The 20,272-nt window shown below is 38.0% G+C and overlaps 1 protein-coding gene across 7 annotated transcripts in view; it reads left to right on the plus strand.

Annotated features, from left to right (window-relative positions):
• Positions 1–20,272, plus strand: part of EYA4 (EYA transcriptional coactivator and phosphatase 4) — a 320,876-nt gene that overhangs the window by 147,439 nt on the left and 153,165 nt on the right. For all 7 annotated transcript variants that reach the window (XM_049901406.1, XM_049901396.1, XM_049901388.1 and 4 more), the window contains exon 3: positions 9,346–9,395. In XM_049901406.1, the coding sequence (XP_049757363.1) occupies positions 9,346–9,395 (50 nt within the window). The remainder of the gene's footprint in view (positions 1–9,345; positions 9,396–20,272) is intronic.

Here is a 20,272-nt window from a genome sequence, read left to right on the forward strand (position 1 = left end):
TTTCATTTTACTTCATTCGCCTCATATACATGTGAATGCTGGACAATGAGTAAGAAAGGCTGAAGAAGAATTGATGTCTTTGACCTGTGGCGTGGGTGAAGAATATTGAATACACCATGGACTGCCAAAAGAACGAACAAATCTGTCTTGGAAGAAGTACAACCAGAATGCTCCTTAGAAGCAAGGATGATGAGACTATGTCTCACATATTTTGGACATGTTATCAGGAGGGATCAGTCCCTGGAAAAGGACATCGTGCTTGATGAAGTAAAGGGTCAGTGAAAAACAGGAGGACCCTCAACAAGATAGATTGACACAGTGGCTGCAACAATGGGTTCAAGCATAGCAATAATTGTGAGGATGGCGCAGGACCGGGCAGTGTTTCATTCCGTTGTTCACAGGATCGCTATGACTCATCAGCACCTAACAACAACAACATCCAAAATAACATTTCATTTTTCAATTTAAAAAATACTGAGCTATTTTACATTCTCTTTTTCAGGCTAAGTCTTTGCAACAGGTGTACCATTTATAGTTACAGCACATCTCAGTTTAGACTAACCATGTTTCAAATTCTAAAGAACCACATGTGACTAGTGGCTGTTATGTTAGACAGCTCAGGTCAGTTCACTGCCCCATCTCTGAGCCTAGAACAGTGCCTAGTATATTCCCAGGCACTCAGTAAAGCCTTGTTGAAGGAATGGATCTTGGTATTTCAGACAGAAAACAGACAAACAAAAGTAGTTTTATATATTAGACCTTTCTTTTTTCCATTTGTTGAGGTGGTGGTGGTGGGTGCTGAAGATATCTGGATAATTTATTCAAAACTCTATTTTACTTTTCTTACATGGAGTTTAACTGTTACTAGTGCTTAGTAGGAAACCCTGGTGGCATAGTGGTTAAGAGCTATGGCTGCTAACCAAAAGGTCGACAGTTCAAAACCACCAGTTGCTCCTTAGAAACCCTATGGGACAGTTCTACTCTGTCCTATAGGATCGCTGTGAATCAGAATTGACTCAACAGCAATGAGTTCTTTGGTTTTTGTGCTTAGTGAAAACTGGTTACTTCAATAGTCCAGTTTAAAAGATTCATTTAATGGTTGGTGTGTTAAAAGAGGGAAGCCTGGTGGCTTCGGGTTAATCGCTAAGGCTACTAACCGAAAGGTCAGCAGTTCAGATCCACCAGGCACTTTTTTGAAAACTGTATAGGGTAGTTTTACTCTGTCCTATAGGGTCACTATCAGTCGGAATCGACATAATGGCAACAGGTTTTTTTTTTTTTTGGTTTTAAAAGAAGGAACTGGGAGGTTCTTTAATAATTGTTACACAGAACTAGTTTCAACAATTAAGCAACTGGCAAATCTAGCATAGGAGAAAAAGAAAGGCTTGATGTGTACACTTTAGTTTTCATTCCACCCCTGCCAGTACTAGTTGTGGAACACTGGGCAAGTTGTTTAACCTCTTGGAGTGTTTGTATTCTCATATGTAAAAGGTGAATTTTGTCCATCATACCCGTCTTCATGGATTAAATGAGATCACATATATACATAGTCCAGGACAGTGAGTAGGAAATAATCACCTAATAAATAGCAGCAGTTAACCATTATTATGATGTAATAGAAATTGAACTTTTAAATATTAAGATGCTTTGATCATCATTTTAAACATCTTAGCAGTGGGTTTTTGTGTGTGTGTGTGTGTATATGCTTATGAATTGGAAGTTCTTAATAAGTAGTGGTTAAAATACCCTCATGGGTCTGGATTTGAAATTTGCTGTACAGCTTGCTTGCAGGTTCTCAGTAGTCTTTCTGGTTCTCAATATTCTGAAATGGGGATTATGAAAAATATAATATCTGCTTAAGAAATGTGCATGGCATATAATAGATGCTCAATAAATTTTCACTATTATTCACTCAGTCATTGAAAAAAATTCAGTATTTTGATACTTGTATGTTGATATTAATAGATATTTTCTTAAAGTAGTTAAACATTTAGTTCTTTTTCACTTTGTTTTGATTTTGCACGTAGTTTTATAATTTCTCTGGAGAGACATTAAAAACCAAAAACCAAACCCACTGCCATCAAGTTGATTTTGACTCACAGGGACCCTAGAGGACAGAGTAGAACTGCCCCATAGAGTTTCCAAGGAGCACCTGGTGGATTTGAACTGCTGACCTTTTGGTTGGCAGCCATAGCACTTAACCACAAAACCACCAGGGTTTCCCAAGAGACATTAAATAGTGTTAAAATTCACTTTAGTGCAGCCAATTAAATGCATTTAACACTGTCTTTTTCTTTTTCATATATTTTTTGTTCACCTCCTTGTATGTCTTACGATTTGGATTTAAATTATAGATATGAAATTCTGCCGCATTCCTTGGCCTGTTTCAAATTTATTCAAAACAAATTCAAAGTCAATTGGTGGTCCCTGAAGACAGAAGGTTTTATGGATTTTGTAAGAATATTCTTTCCTTCATAGCATGTATGTCTCAGCAGTTGCCATTTAATAAGTTGTCATTCATCTGTGAAATGGGAGGGTATGTTCAAATTTAGTGAAAACTGTCCACTGGCTTCTAATTCCATGATCACAACACAATTAAATACAAGTTTCTTAATGACTCATTTACTGTCTTTCCATCAATTCAGAAATAAGATTTTGAAGCATTTTAAAGAAGTCATAAAATAACATTTTTCTGATTTGGAATGTATCTGATTCTTCTTCTTTTTAAGGACAGATCAAAAGGTCAGAATCATACTCCGCTTCTCTTCACTTAATTATACTCTTCTGTCAATTCTGTCTTATAAATGTCTGTCAAAAACATCCCCTCAGCTCTCTCCCCGTGGCTTCTGTCTCATTGCAGGCCTTCACCATCTTCTGTTGATGGATTGAATGATTCACTTAGTAAACTAACATTTGGGGAGCATGTACTCAGGACTAGAGATGTAATGATGTTCAAGGTCAACATGATCTCTGCTTTCTTGGAACTTGTATTCTCTCTTGTTGGATTAGCCTCTTATTTGTCTGTTGACCCTCACCTTGTCACTCTTCCATACTATATTCTATATCACTTCTACCCAGACTGTTTTTTAAAACCCTTCAATGATCTTCATTTCCCAAAGACTAAATTCCAAACTCTTTACCATATGTAAAGTCTTCATAATATGGTTCCTCTAGTAAACCTCATAATGTTGAAATACCTACCCTTCTCCATATTTGGGCATTGAGACACATATCCGGTATCCTTTATGACTCAATTCAGTAGTCACTTCTTTTGTGGCCATCCTCATTTTCCCCAGGCTGGGCTTAAGCACTTAGCTGCTAACCAGAAGGTCAGTGGTTCGAACCCACCAGCTTCTCCATGGGAGAAAGATGTGGCAGTTTGCTTCCATAAAGATTTACAGCCATGGAAACCCTATGAAGTAGTTCTGTTCTGTCCCATAGGCTCACTATAAGTTGGAATGAACTTGACAACAGTGAGGTTTTATGGGTCCACTGTAATCATCATGGAGCCCCGATGGTGCAGTGGTTAAGAGCCACAGCTGCTTAGCAGAAGGCTGGCAGTTTGAATCCACCAGTTGTTCCTTGGAAACCCTATGAAGTAGTTCTGTTCTGTCCTATAGGGTTGCTTTGAGTTGGAATTGACTCGACAGCATTTTTTTTTTAGTCATCACTGTATCCTTACTATTACTCTTCCCTCATATGACCATGAACAAATGGATGAAAGCCCTAAAAGTAATCACTTTTAAGAATGTGTTGCTCTAACAATATCCAGAAAGAATACCTAATCTCCTAATTCACTCTTTCATCACATGGTTATTAAATATTAGCTATGAGCCTGGGACTCTTTGGGTAATTAAAAAAGAGAAAGAAAGAAAGAAAAAACAAAACCCATTGTTCTCAAGTTAATTCTGATTCATAGAGACCTGATAGGACAGACTAGAACTGCCCAATAGGATTTCCGAGTTTGTAGTGTTTACAGAAGCAAGGCTGCCACATCTTTCCTCCTGCGGAGGCTGGTGGGTTCAATTCGCCGACCTTTCGGTTAGCAGTTGAGTGCTTAGCCACTGTGCCACCAGGGTTCCTTCTGTGGGTACTAGATGTTGTTGTTGTTTTTAGGTGCTGTCAAATCGCTTTGATTCATAGCGACCCTATGTACCACAGAACGAAACCTGCCCAGTCCTTCACCAAGTTCACAATCATTGTTATGCTTGAGCCCACTGTTGCAGCCACTGTGTGAATCCATATCATTGAGGGTCTTCCTCTTTTCCGCTGACCCTATACTGTACCAAGCATGATGTCCTTCTCCAGGGGCTGTTCCCTCCTGACATGTCCAAAGTATATAAGATGTAGTCTCACCATCCTTGCTTCTAAGGAACATTCTGGCTGTACTCCTTCTAAGACAGATTTGTTCGTTCTTTTGGCAGTCCATGAAATACTCAATATTCTTCGCCAATGTCACAATTCAAAGACATCAGTTCTTCAGTCTTACTTATTCATTGTCCAGCTTTCTCATGCATATGATGCGATTGAGAATACCATGGCTTGAGTCAGGCGCACCTTAGTCTTCAAGGTGACATCTTTGCTTTTCAACACTTTAAAGAGGTCTTTTGCAGCCGATTTGCCCATTCCAGTGGTTCTTTTGATTTCTTGACTGCTGCTTCCATGGATGTTGATTGCGTATCCAAGTAGGATGAAATCCTTGACAACTTCAGTTTTTTTCTGCTTTTATCATGATGTTGCTTATCGGACCAGTTGTGAGGATTTTTATTTTCTTTATGTTGAGGTGTAATCCATACTGAAGGCTGTAGTCTTTGATCTTCATCAGTAAGTGCTTCAAGTCCTCTTCACTTTCAGCAAGGAAGATTGTGTCATCTGCATAACGCAGGTTGTTAATGAGTCTCTTCCAATTCTGATGCCCTATTCTTCTTCATATAGTCCAAGTTCTCGGATTATTTGCTCAGGATACAGATTGATGAGAGGATACGACCCCGATACACACCCTTCCTGACTTTAAACCACATAGTATTTCCTCATTCCATCCAAACAATTAATTGCCTCTTGATCTATGTACAGGTTCCTTATGAGCACAGTTAAGTGCTCTGCAATCCCCATTCTTCTCAAAGTTATCCATAATTTGTTTTGATCCACACAGTCGAATGCCTTTCCACAGTCAATAAAACACAGGTAAACATCCTTCCGGTGTTCTCTGCTTTCAGCCAGGATCCATCTGACATCAGCAGTGATATCCCTGGCTCCACATCTTCTGAATCTGGTCTGAATTTCTGGCAGTTCCCTGTCAATGTATTGCTACAGCTGCTTTTGAATGATCTTCAGCAAAATTTTGTTTGCATGTGATATTAATAGTATTGTACCATAATTTCTGCATTCGGTTGGATCACATTTCTTGGGAATAGGCATAAATATGAATCTCTTCCAGTCTGTTGGCCAGGTAGCTGTCTTCCAAATTTCTTGCTATAGATGAGTGTTTCCAGGGCTGCATCTGTTTGTTGAAACACCTCAATTGATATTCTGTGAATTCCTGGAGCCTTGTTTTTTACCAGTGCCTTCAGAGCAGCTTGGACTTCTTCCTTCAGTACCGTCAGTTCCTGATCATATGCTACCTCTTGAAATGATTGTACACCGACCAGTTATTTTTGGCATAATGACTCTGTGTATTCCTTCCGTCTTCTTTGGATGCTTCCCGTGTTGTTTAATATTTTCCGCATAGAATCCTTCACTATTGCAGCTCGAGGCTTGAGTTTTTTCTTCAGTTCTTTCTGCTTGAGAAATGCTGAGCGTGTTCTTCCCTTTTTGGTTTTCTGTCTCTAGCTCTTTGCACATATCATTATAATACCTTATTTTGTCTTCTAGAGCCACCCTTTGAAATATTCTTTTCAGTTCTTTTACTTCACGATTTCTTCCTTTTGGTTTATCTGCTCGACATTCAACAGCAAGTTTCAGAGTCTATTCTGATAGCCATTTTGTTCTTTTCTTTCGTTCTTGTCTTTTTAATGACCTCTTGCTTTCTTCATGTATGGCATCCTTGACGTCATTCTACAACTCGTCTGGTCTTTGGTCATTAGTGTTCAACATGTCAAACCTGTTTTTGAAAGGCTTTCTAAATTTAGTTGGGACATACTCAAAGTCGTATTTTGGCTCTGGTGGACTTGCTCTGGTTTTCTTCAGTTTCAACTTGAACTTGCATATGAGTAATTTATGGTCTGTTCCACAGTCAGCCCCTGGCCTTGTTCTGACCGATGACACTGAGTTTTTCCATCAACTCTGTCCACAGATGTAGTCAATTTGATTCCTGTGTATTCCATCTCTTGAGGTCCCTGTGTATAGTCACCTTTTATGTTGCTGAAAAAAAAGGTATTTGCAGTGAAAAAGTCATTGATCTTGCGGAATTCAATCATACAATCATCGGCATGGTTCCTATAACCAAGGCCATGTTTTCCAACTACCGATCCTTCTTTGTTTCCAACTTTGGCATTCGAATCACCAGTAATTATCAGTGCATCCTGATTGCATGTTTGATCACTTTCAGACTGCAGAAGTTGGTAAAAATCTTCAGTTTCTTCATCTTTGGCTTTAGTGGTTGGTGCGTAAATTTGAATAACATATTAACTGGTCTTTCTTGTAGGTGTATGAATATTATCCTATCACTGACAGCACTATACTTTAGGATAGATCTTTGAATTTTCTTTTTGACGATAAATGCAATGCCATTCCTCTTTGAGCTATCATTCCTGGCATAGTAGACCATATGATTATCTGATTCAAAATGGCCAATACCAGTCCCTTTCAGCTCACCATTGCCTAGGATAATGATGTTTATGGGTTCCATTTTGTTTTTTACAATTTCTAATTTTCCTAGATTCATCTTCGTATATTCCGTGTTCAGATTATTAATGGATATTTGCATTTCTTCTCATTTCGAGTTATGCCACATCAGTGAATGAAGATCCTGAAAGCTTGACTCCATCCATGTCATTAAAGTTGACTCTACTTTGAGGAGGCAGTTTATCCTCAGTCATCTTTCGAGTGCCTTCCAACCTGGGGGCTCATCTTCCAGCACTGCATCAGACAATGTTCTGCTGCTATTCATAAGGTTTTCACTGCCTAATGCTTTTCAGAAGTAGACTGCCAGGTCTTTCTTCCTAGTCTGTCTTAGTCTGAAAGCTCAGCTAAAACCTGTCTTCCATGGGTAGCCCTGCCGTTATCTGAATACTAGTTGCACAGCTTCCAGAATCACAGCAACACAGAAGCTCCCACATTACAACAAACTGAGAGACTCGGGATAGGTACCAGATAGTAAAGATAAATAGACGTGTGCTCTGCTATTACAGTTACTGCTTTGAGAATAAATTAAAATAATTCCAACTTTGTGATAAATGACTTGGAGAATGAGGCTTTGTAAAGTCATGGGTATGAAAAAAAAAAACAATTTTTTTTTGTTTTTAAACCACATGAAGCTTGCCTGGCTCTGACTCTCGGTTAGTTGTGTATGGCTAGTTTGTCGGTAGTGGTTTGAAGCTTCTTCAGTGAGACTGAAATCGAGTCATCAGTAGCCTTGAGGAAAGTGGCATTCAGTTTGGGGTGATTTCTCCATATTCATTGGGCAAGTCATGCAGTTTCTGGTGCTAAATCATTGGAAAAAACTATTGAGAAGAGAGAATTTTTTCCTAGTACCCTTCCTTTTACTTCTTATTTTTCTTAGACTTTTAATGGACATCAGATTTGGGGGATTTGGTAGTGAATTTTGTTTTTACGTATTAGGAAATGTGTTTTATTTGTTTGCTTTTTAACTAATTCTTCTTTACCTCTCCATCTCCTGGTGCAGAGTTTCTTGCTAAGGGCGTAAAAGATGCTCCATAAGGTGACGGGATGACAATCTTTCTTGCTAATTAATTACGTAAAGGCATACACAGCAGCAAAGGGGAGCCCATAGTTAAGAATATTAAGCAAATCATTGATTTTCTGGATCTTGAAGTGTCTAGGCTTAGAGTGGAAACCCTGGTGGCGTAGTGGTTAAGTGTTACGGCTGCTAACCAAAGGGTTGGCAGTTCAAATCCGCCAGGCGCTCCTTGGAAACTCTATGGGGCAGTTCTACTCTGTCCTATAGGGTCGCTATGAGTCAGAATCGACTCGACCACACTGTGTCACTGGGTAGGCTTAGAGTTCAGAGCAAACAACACAGAATTTTGAACATGTGAGGGTTCTGAGTGTTTGTTTTTAATTAAGCATTCTGAATCAAAGGAGGAAAGAATTAATTTGTGAGCTGGAAAGACGCCATATCTTTAAAATTCAAAACATACTCTTAAGTGTTTCTGTTCATATGGGAATTCATTCACATCACACGAGTGTGCCCATACTGTACATTCAGTAGACTTATTTTTCACTTCCAAGGTACGCATTAGAAGTTAAAATGCCTTGGATTCTATAGGTTACATAGATAAGCCAGGGCAATATAAATATTCCGAATATGTAACAGTGGACTTATAAATATATATTATACATTTTCCAGAGGAACTCAGGGAAATTTTGAAATGAGCCTACCTTACATAAAAGCACCTTTAAGACCCTAATAATCAGACATAGCCATCGGTTCTTGAAGTTAAGTTGTGAAGGGAGACAGATTTGTGCCCTGCTTCATTTTAGAGAATGTACTACATACTTTTGTCCAAGAATGGATAACATTATGTAGTCACGGAAGTAAAAGTTATTTTCATTCTTTATCTTTTGTGGGTTAACAAACCACAACGTTGAAATACAGTGTGCAAAATATGCTGTAAATACATGTGAGAAATCTGTGAGCAATGCCTGCACTTAATTGATATGCTGAGAAAATATATAAAACATATAGCCACTGGGTCGAGAAAATGAAAATTCATGTTTGACTGTTTTAGCTAACACCCTGCCGTGCCCCAGGACCTGGTGTTTATTATTGTGCTCTTTAGCAGGAGACAGAAGCAGTATCAATGGGAAAAACATTTCTTAGTAAATTGAGAACAGTATGGCTTTCTAGTTCCTAAGTGGGAAACCTGGTTCTTTGGTTTCTTTGTTTTTTTTTTTGGGGGGGGGGTTAGTTACTATGCTACTCCCAAGCTATTTTAACTGAACATTTTACATACTAATGGATCCTAAGGAAGTGCATTTGGCAGCTGTTTGTGGGTCAATAATGAAATGCACTGTTCAGTGCTACATACTGCCTCTGTAATAGAGGAGTATTTTATAGCAATCTCGGTGAGCAGAGGTATCTCTGCTTTAATTTTATAAATGTGCGAACACTGAGCGAGGAAGTTGTATTTTCATATGAGAATGACTAGCACTCTTTTCTTACAGGTAAAGAAAACGTGCACAGAATCAGATGTTTCAGAAGCTCAGAATTCCAGGTACAGTCATATCCAGCCTAAGACTCCACTAGGACGAATTGCAATTTTAAAGAACTAGTAAGAGTTTAAGGAGCCCTGATGGACCAATGGTTATGCGCTAGGCTGCTAACCTAAAGGTCGGTGGTTTGAACTCACCAGCTGCTCCACAGGAGAAAAGACCTGCCAATCTCCTGCCATAAAGATGACAGCCTGGGAAACCCTATGGGGCAGTTCTACTCTGTCATACAGCGTTGCTATGAGTTGAGTTGACTTGATGGCATATAACAATAATAACGACAGTAAGAAGTTATACTCCAGATATAACTGTGAATTGAAATATTGAGCTTCTCTAAGGACTGATATATATGAAAATTATATATTACACTGGTTAGGACACCATTTTTGATAATATGAATAAAAAGGACTGTGGTTGAAGTCAGCTTTAAAAAAAAAAACAGAACAGAAGCATCTTTAGAAATACTTGAAAAGTATTCCTTTAGCATTCATTATTTTAAGCTAACCTCGATTTTTCTCTCTAACTCTTCTTACGATGCATTCACATCTGAAATTGTTCCAGAAACTGAATAACTTTCAAATCTATGTTTACGAAAGAAAACTATATTTTTCTCTTCAGTCAAACATTGCTGGATTTTGAGAAGGCTGTTAAATTAGAAAAAATCAGCATTAACTCGACATTCCCTTTTTGGTTATTTGCAGCCCATAGAAATGATGAATGGAAGTGGTCAGGCCACTGCATACAGGAATTTAACACCATTTCGTTATTTGTGGTTGGGACAGATGCCCAGTCTTTTTAGAGCTCACATTTGCATTGCTTTCTTTTCAAAATACAGTCCTCATTTTTAAATGGATAAGTAAAAGTTTTGTAAATACCATGACAATATTAAGTACATGTCATTAATATGGTAGTAATTATATGACTTCACATGTTAAGAAATTTATATTTAATGAAGTGGGTCTTAGTTTATTTTGTCCTAGTCACTCCAATATATGGTGTGTATAGTGATTTTCTTGGTACAACAAAACAATTATGGGTGTAGGTAAAATGTTAACTACCACATTTTCCTTTTGAAGAGAGAGTATATATTACATTTATAGTTTGAATAACTTTTATTGGTTTTATACAGTATGATGTTCCTGTAATTGATCCTGTATGTATTATAATAAATGATTGTGTATAGTCTTTTTCTTTAGATTAAAAGATTATGTAATATGATAAAGGATTTTGTACTTTTGATCTTTGCTTTTTATATTTAGGTATCAAAATGGAACAAGAAAGTTTTAGCTTATTTGAGCATTAGGAGACAATGAAACCATTACATTTTTTCTCCTATAAAGAAGAGTAATTCCAGGGTATACGCAGAGAAGGGAAGGCCCAAGCTCCATTCCTTGTGGGTAATTCCTTCCTGATTATGTTGTTGACCTCTGTGAGTGACCTACCTCTGACGTGTTTTGCAAGGATTATATAATTAGATAATCTTTGCAAGCAGATGGTCTTGAGGGTTAGTAGAAAAAAAAGAGCAATATAATAGTCCTTATTATTAATATGCCATATCAAAATGTTTCACCCTTGAGGCCATTCAGAATTTTTGGACAAATAAATATGCTTAAATAAATTTTCAACAAGCGGTGAGCCACCAAACTGATTCAGTGTTCACAGTCAATTATCAGTAAGTTAGAGACGAAACAAACAGTTCAGAGCACAATGCATTTAAACCTAGGATTAGAGCATTCTTTTTTACCAAGTAAATCACAGCCCACATAACCTTAAAAGTAAAATTTTATTTAAAAAAAATGCTTCAACCTACATTTTATCATTTTATAGTATATATCTATTAACTGAAAAGTGGCTGGAGTTCTTAGAAACTACGGATTTGCTACTTCTAAAAAGTTTCCGAATCTGTAATGCAAATGGGTAGATTTAGATAAATCAAATTTATAAGGACACTAAAGCTTTGTGATGTCAAAAACAAAGCAAATTAAACAATTCTTACTTTTTAAAATCTAAGATGGAAAAGCCTTTGAGATGACCTACTGTTCATTTATTGGTTGAAAGTTGCCCAGCCATGTTGAGAGTCTCCGGTGTCCTTTGTTGACCTCTGATACAAGAGGCGGTCTCCACACAGGAGTCAGTCAGCGTCAGTAACCTGAAGATGTGATTGCCTCCATGGCCCTGCCACAACAGCCTATTCTTGGAAACTCTATTTATTAACAGATACTAGGTGTGGGAGTATCAAAACTGGCCATTAGTTAATGCAATGATGAAAAGCCAAGGAGAGAATAAAAAAAACACTTAAGCACATTGTGCACAAGGATACAGTTAACTTACTGAGTAGTCAGTGAATCAAATCATGCCCCAAACAGTATTTATTGTATGCATGTATTGAGGTCTAGTTTTAATAATCAGCTCCGCCCATCAAAACAACAGCAACAAAAGAACCTGACTTCATTATAAGCACTAGGCAGTATTGCTTTAGCTCTCCTTTTCTATCTCTATTTGTGTGCCTGTGTGTGAGAGAGAAAGAGATTGATTGATTGATTGAATGATTGAGATTTAAAGCCTGGGACTAGGCAATCCTATTCTAAAAGAAAATCTTAAGTGAAGAATTGAGCACGAAATGAAATTCTGTATTGGCATAAGATGCAGGTTGGAGACCTACTGCCTTACAAAACGCTGCCTCACTTGGAATCTAAAGCTAATATCATTCATTTTTTTAGCTAGCTTTATAATGTGTTGGTTTTGGATTTGAAATGATTAGAATAAATGCAGATGGAAAGTGTTTTTACAGTAGGGACGTAATTACATTGGGTGTGGAGCCTTTGCGAGGAGAATTCTTGGAGTGACATACGTGTATCAGCAAATTCTTTGTCTTTGCTCGGCCTTAATTCCTCTTCTGGAAAGAAACACTTGGCCTGAAGATGTGACTGGTAGATTGGGATACAGACGATTTACCAACCCATGCAGTATAAGTAAGGCAAAAATGTCTTTCTAGAAATAACTTTAAAAAGCAGACGTTAAGGACAGTATTTTCGCAGTTTCATAAAGTCCTATTGGACTTGATGTCATACATACAGGAATATAATATGCTTTATATAAAACCTGAGGCTCCTTAAATGTATTAAAAAAACTGATAGTCCTTAAATTATTTTGTTTTTTACTTTCTTCTAAGTTTCTAAACGTGTTCACGATATGCTATTGTTGGCCTTTGTTTCTAAAGCTAGCGTTAACTATAAAATGGGTACATGAGAAAATTTAAAAAATTTGTATTTATCTCATGTTTTACCTTAACCTTAAAATTAAGTTTGTTACTAGATAAGCCAAAAGCAAAAAATAAACGCGTTGCGGTCGAATCGATTCTGACCCACAGTGACCCTATAGGACAGAGTGGAAGTGCCCCATAGGGTTTCCAAGGAGCGCTTGGTGGATTTGAACTACTGACCTTTCAGTTAGCAGTGGTAGCTCTTAACCACTATACCACCAGAGCACTAGATAGACCATCTTAAAATATAAAATGTAATATCATTTTATGTTTTTTTTTTTTTTCTGTATTCATGGTGAATTTTAATTTTATGTGTGTGCCTTCTTTCAGTCACCACTGAAAATACCTGACTTTTGTTTAATGTGACAGTTAGTGGACATATGAAGTTTATACAGTAGCTTTTATAACTATCACTTTTTTAAAAACTCTTCTAACTTCAGTCCATCTTATATCTGATATAAAGTGAGGAAATAATTTATTTCACTCCTTAATTGCATCCTTTACAAATATTTTAGAATACCTGTATGTTAATTTTGTCTACATACTATCCGAGTTTTTTGTTTGTTTGTTTTTCTGATCCTCTGTTTCTGTTTCTCTTTGCTTTTTCCCTTCTGGGCCGCTACCTAGTAGAGCAAGAAGAAAGGGTGTAGAGAGGAAATGCAACTTAAATTGGGGAATTTTGTTTTATAATTGGCCTGTTAACTAAGAAGCGGATGGAAATAAATATTTTGGCTAAATTGGTCTTTGAAGTGACTTCTCAGAATTACACCAGTTCTTTTCCTCCAATAAGTTCATCTCATCTTGGTCCCAGTACTGCCAACAGAATACAGGAAGGAGATCTAAGTGAGAATCACTAAAATATAGGATGTACTTATGGCATGTGGAACCGTGGTGTCTCAATGGTTCTGAGCTTGGCTGCTAACCAAATGCTTGGCAGTTTTTTGGTTTATTTGTTTAAAAACTGTCATCTTAGATTGTACATGTCGTTAAAAAACAAACAAAACACAAACCTGTTGCCGTGAAGTCGTTTCTGACTCATAGCAACCCTAAAAGACAGAGTAGAACTCCCCGTAGGTTTCCAAGGAGCGTCTGGCGGATTTGAATGCTGGCCTTTTGGTTACCAGCAGAACACTTAAGCACTGTGTCACTAGGGCTCCGTTTTTACAAATGGAGAGTAAAAAGGATTGTGTGGATAATGCTGAGAATAGGTTCTTCCTACTCCATAGGTTGAAGAAATGGGGTTTACTGAGTACTTTTTTTTTTTTTTTTAATGATATACTGAAATCAGGAGAGGCCTTGGCAGTGTCTTCCTGCTCTAGGATATATAACTTCTTTACAATTATCAACGGAAAGGAAAAATTACTCTCCAGCTTTTTAAAGAGGCATTGAGATTAATTTCAGTTTAATATCTTATTTTTAAGTGACACCCAGGAAGATTTCCTGTTCAAGGCTATGTGTAGAGGCTTAAAAAAATTCAATTCATCTTATGTGAATAGTTATTTAACAATGCTATACTTAAAGAGTTGCTACGGGTCAGAATCAACTAGGCGGCAATTTTGTGCTTAATGTATTAAAAGGTATACATGTTTATCTGCTAGTGAATTAATTATTACAGTCTTTCCAATGGGCTGAATCACTTATCTATGTATAATTGCCTGTCTAAAAATTAAACGCTAGATTGTTTTCATAGCAGAGAAAACGAGGGCCCCTTCATGAAAATACGTAGTATTTTCACTGTGTCAGATCAGAAATTCATCTATTGCAATATTCTGTCTCTTAGAGACATCAAAATCATTTCTGCTAGGCTGTATTTCCACAACCTTGAAAACTGAGGGATGTAATTCCAATAAACTGCGTTTCTCTCAGTAACACAATCTGGTTGTACACTCCATGGGGTTAGGTAGCCATTTCTTAGATTTAATTACATTATTAGTATATACTATCTTTTTGGGAGTCCCTGAGTAGTGTCAATGGTTAAGCGCTCTACTGCTCATGAAAAGGTTGGCTATTTGAACCCACCCAGAGACACCTCAGAAGACAGGCCTGGTGATCTGCTTCTGAAAGATCACAGCCTTGAAAGCCCTATAGTTCTCCTCTGCACACGTGGGGTCTCTGTGAGTCAGAGTTGACTCACAGCAACTAACAACAACAACAACATCTTTCTGACTAATGAATCCAGGAAATTACTAACAGCAATGCAAAGTAATAATTAATTCCTTGTATTTGTTTAAAACCCCCTCTTTGAAATTATAAGATATACTTCCCCTGAAAATGATAGATGATTGATTTGATAGATATTCTAAGGGTGCTGTTTAATTCTCCTTTTTGTGGATTTGAAGAGATAAGTCCCTGATAATTAATCTTTATATAAAGTGAATTGATTCTGACTTATAATGACTTATAGGGCAGAGTAGAACTGCCCCATAGGGTTTCCAAGCAGTGAATGGTGAATTTGAACTGCAGACCTTTTGGTTAGCAGCCGAGATCTCACCACGATGCCAAGGCTCCAACTTAAGTCATGCTGTAGCTTAATTTTTTTTTCCCCAATTTGAAGGGAGTTTTGTGTCAATTTCAAAACCTGGCCTTATATGAGCATCTCTCCAGCCTCTTCATCATTTTGGTTGGCCTTCACTCTAGTTTTCCTGAATCCATTTTACCACTTCTGGGATATGTTCACAGGTTAATGCAGTTTTGCAACTGAGGTTCTGAACAAGAGTAATGTCCCGTTCTGTTTTGCTGTTAATTATCTCCTCCATATCTGGGATATCTTGACCCTTTTGGTTATAGTAGCATATTGAGCTGATTTCCTCAGATAATTATGTGAGCAAACAAAAAACCAAACCCAGTGCCGTCGAGTCGATTCCGACTCATAGCGACCCTATAGACAGTAGAGCTGCCCCATGGAGTTTCCAAGGAGCACCTGGTGGATTCAAACCGCCAACCCTTTGATTAGCAGCTGTAGCACTTAACCACTACGCCACCAGGGTTTCCAGTTATGTGAGATAGCTGCTAAATCCTGATCAGTGGTAATTGCAGGGTTAAAGAACACTTTCAAAACTTTATTGTTTACTAAATGCTTTATGTATTATGTGTGTGCCTGATCAGTCCTTCCCTATAGGTCACTGGAAACTTGTGGTCATTTATCTTTATTGTTTTGTGTGTTTTTTGTTGTTAGTTGCCATCTACTCACGGTGAACTTATACACAACAGAAGGGAATGTTGCCTGGTCCTCTGCCATCCTCATGATCGTTAGTATGTTTGAGTTTATTGTTGTGGCCATCTCATTGTTTCCCTTGTTTTTGCTGACCCTCTGCTTTACCAAACATGATATTCTTTTCCAGCAGTTGGTCTTTCCTGATGATGTGTCCAAAGAAAGTGAGCTGAAGTCTTACCACCCTTGCTTCTAAGGAGCATTTTGGTTATATTTCTTCTAAGATTGATCTGTTTGTTCTTCTGGCAGACCATGATATATGTGATTTTTTTTTTTCCTATACCACAGTTCAGAAGCATCAGTTCTTCTGTCTTCCTTTTCTTTGTCTAGCTTTCGCATGCATATGAGGTAATTCAAAAGATCATGGCTTGAGCCAATTGCACCTTAGAATCAAAGTGATATTTTTGCTTTTTTAAACTTTAAAGGGGTCTTTTGCAGCAGATTTGTCCAATGGGAGTAGTCATTTGATTTATTGACTGCTGCTGCCATAGACATTGATTGTTGATTTAAATAGAATAAAAGAGAATGAAGAAGAACATGGCACCAGGAAGACTCATTAACAACCTGTGATATACAGATAATACAACCTTGCTTGCCAAAAATGAAAATATTTGAAGCACTTACTGATGAAGGTCAGAGACTACAGCCTTCAGAACATGAAGAAAATGAAAATTTTCAGGACTGTACCAATAAGCAACATCATAATAAATGGAGAAAAAAAATTGAACTGTGTCCTTATTTATATACTTCGTGACCCAGTTGTGCATTTCCCTCTCTACAGTTAATTATTTCCCAAGATTCTGTGCATAAATGAAAGTAGAATAATACATGGGAAAGGTTCTTATACATTGTCGCTCACAGAATAGTTGTTTATGCTATGCTTAAAAATGAACAAGACTGATCCTTATACCCAGTAAGGGAGAAGGAAAGGCTATAGCTAAAGGGAAAAAGGATCCTACTATTAACACCTCTTCATTCATGTACCCTGGTGGCGCAATGGTTAAGTGCTATGGCTGCTAACGAAGTAGCTGGCAGCTTGTATTCACCAGCTGCTCCTTGGAAACCGTATGGGGCAGTTCTACACTGTCGCATAGGGGCAGTATGAGTTGGAATCTACCCTGTGGCAATGGGTTTGGGTGCTTTTTTTTTTAATTCACATACATGTTTGTTTAGCCTTTGCTTCTCTGTCCTCAGATACCCAGGTTTTAGTCTTCATCTTTGTGCTTTCTTTTCGTTTCATACTTTTTCACATAGAACCTCTGTTCACAACTCTTGAGATGGCCCACAATGCCTAGCATGCTCTGGCTACTTCCTATTACTCTAGTGTCAATTTCCATTAAGCTTCCACTTGTTATAAGGCCTATATTCCCTCCTTCCCTCACACCCTACCCATTCCTGTATTTGTTTGCCTAGTTGATGTCAATTCCTCCTTGAAATTACTGCTTTGTGCTTCGTACCCAGGAGGCCTTCACTGGCCAGCAGACTGGTCCAGTACTACTGTCATATGCCCTCATGGAACCATGTTCTTTTACATCAGAGGTGCCTTATTTGATTAATGTCTGTTTCATTCTCTACACTATAAGCTCCACAAAGTTAGAAACCATATTGGCTTTTGTTCACCATTGTATCACTAATGTACAGCACAGGGCCTAGCACATAGCAGGTCCTCAATAAATATCTGTTAAATACATGAATAACTTACACACAAATTCAGCTTGCCATCTCTCCTAGAACATCTCTTGTAACTACAAATCCCTAACATAATTTCATTATGAATTTCTGTCTGCCAACTCAGACTCCACTTATGAAAAATTATAATTGTTGCATTACTTCTCCAGGGTCCTTGCTTTCCACTGATAATTCTCTCAGTTATCCTACTTGAGAAATTGAGTATTCTTTTTTTTTTTTTGACTTAGTTCTTCTCCTTCCTTTCCCAAATTCTCTTGGTCATCAAGTTGTATTTAACTTTTCTCTACCATGCTTTTCAGATCCCTGGATCCTGCTCCTTCCCATTGCCACTATGAAAGTTCAGGCTGTCATCACTCACCTCTGAATTAGTACAACAGATCCCCTTGTGATTTCCTTGAATCTAGCCCCTTTCTTTTTGGCCAGGACTATCTGACAAGCCTTTCTTAGTGACACTTTCCATATGGCGTTCCGTTGTTCATTGATCAGACAATACTTAATACACTTATAGAGTATACAAAGAAGCATGAACAAATAATCTTAAAAATAGAATTGTGTACAAGAGGTAACAATGAGGATGTTTACTCTTTGTGTCTAATTGTTGTCAGCATGAGTTCAGGGATTATCTGCTGCCCATTCTGCTGTTGCCATCGTTCTGGTCTGTTAGATGTTTATTGAGTTCCATTCATCTTCTTATTTTAGCCCCAAACTGACATAAGAGTACATGGCTTTAGCATGACTTCCGGAACATACATTCCAGGAAAAAAAATTATGTATATGTATATAATACATATATATACACAGACATTCATACATACACAACACACACACACAGCAGTTGTATAGCTACCTTACTTTCATCCTGCCCTTCTCCTGCACCCATTTCCTATGTAGATTTTAGAGTAAAATAAGGTATTTTTATACTTTGTGGCCACCTGCGAGCATTTGTTTTAGGGCAATACTTAACTGCTAACTCTACAGGTAAGCTCATTTCACTGGAAGGACAGAAGAGAGTAATACTGCTGGAATTCAGTTTGAGGGCTGTGCACTGGGCTGGAGTGGTCAGGAAGGGTGTCATGTAAGACTTAGATACATAGCTGAGTGTCAAAAAAGAGCTAAGATTTGAAGAAATGGGGGAAAGATAACCTACAGTGAGATATTAAAAAAAAAGGACCAGAAACTGAAATGGAAAGTTATATTTTGTGAATGATGAGCAGTCCCCTTTGATTCTTGTGAAGAAATAGATGAGATTGGAAAACAGGTAAATTGTCACAGGTTGTAGCTGACTTGAACTCTTGGTTATTTTATTTAGGATAATTATTGGGAAAAAGGGGAGTTTCTTTTGTTTATTATTCTACTGTTGTTTTGTTTTTAAACAAGAGTGTAACATCTTAGAGAACTTAAGAAGACTAGCTGTATCTCAAAGATATAGGAACCAGGGGCTGCTTTCCTGATACCTCTTGTCCACCTATATCCTCTCTGCTTAGGGGTGCCCATGCCTTTACCTCTCTTTATAAAGATTGGCTCCTCAGCCCCAAAATAGGAGGAAAATGCCTGGGTGACACTGCTCCTGATTTTCTGACCTTTACCTCTTCAGTCACCGAACTGGTTAGCAGCCAAACACGTAACCACTGTACCACCAGGGTTTCCATTTCAGTCACACAGATCAAAATGAAATCTTTCTCTCCTCCTTTATCTCAGTTCTAAATCCCTAGGGAATCCAGTAGTGTTGGAAAGGCAGGGTCAGTAAATAGAAATGTGGCTTTCAAAAACTACCTTTGGAAGCACATGAATTAAGAGCAAGAAAAACTTCCAAGAAAAAGATGCTGGTCAGATAACCAGCAGGTTGTTGTTGTTGTTAGGTGCCATTGAATCGGTTCTGACTCATAGTGATCCTATGCACAACAGAACGAAACACTGCCCAGTCCTGAGCCATCCTTACAATCCTTGTTATGCTTGAGCTCATTGTTGCAGCCACTGTGTCAATCCAACTCGTTGAGGGTCTTCCTCTTTTCCACTGACTCTGTACTCTGCCAGGCATGATGTCCTTCTCCAGGGACTGATCCCTCCTGACAACATCTGCAAAGTATGTAAGACACAATTTCGCCATCCTTGCTTCAAAGGAGCATTCTGCTCGTACTTCTTCCAAGACAGATTTGTTCGTTCTTGTGGAAGTCCATGGTATATTCGATATTCTTCACCAGCACCACAATTCAAAGGCATCAATTCTTCTTCAGTCTTCCTTATTCATTGTCCAGCTTTCGCATGCATATGATGTGATTGAAAATACCATGGCTTGGGTCAGGCACACCTTAGTCTTCAAGGTGACATCTTTGTTCTTCAACACTTTGAAGAGGTCCTTTGCAGCAGATTTACCCGATGCAATGCGTCTTTTGATTTCTTGACTGCTCCTTCCATGGCTGTTGATTGTGGATCCAAGTAAAATGAAATCCTTGACAACTTGAATCTTTTCTCCATTTATCATGATGTTGCTGATTGGTCCAGTTGTGAAGATTTTTCTTTTCTTTATGTTGAGGTGCATTCCATACTGAAGGCTGTGGTCTTTGATCTTCATTAGTAAGTGCTTCAAGTCCTCTTCACTTTCAGCAAGCAAGGTTGTGTCATCTGCATAACGTAGGTTGTTAATGAGTCTTCCTCCAATCCTGATGCCCCGTTCTTCTTCATATAGTCCAGCTTCTCGGACTATTTCTGCAGCACACAGA

Source organism: Elephas maximus, chromosome 1 (assembly GCF_024166365.1).
Source record: "Elephas maximus indicus isolate mEleMax1 chromosome 1, mEleMax1 primary haplotype, whole genome shotgun sequence".
In the NCBI taxonomy this organism is placed as follows: Eukaryota; Metazoa; Chordata; class Mammalia; order Proboscidea; family Elephantidae; genus Elephas; species Elephas maximus.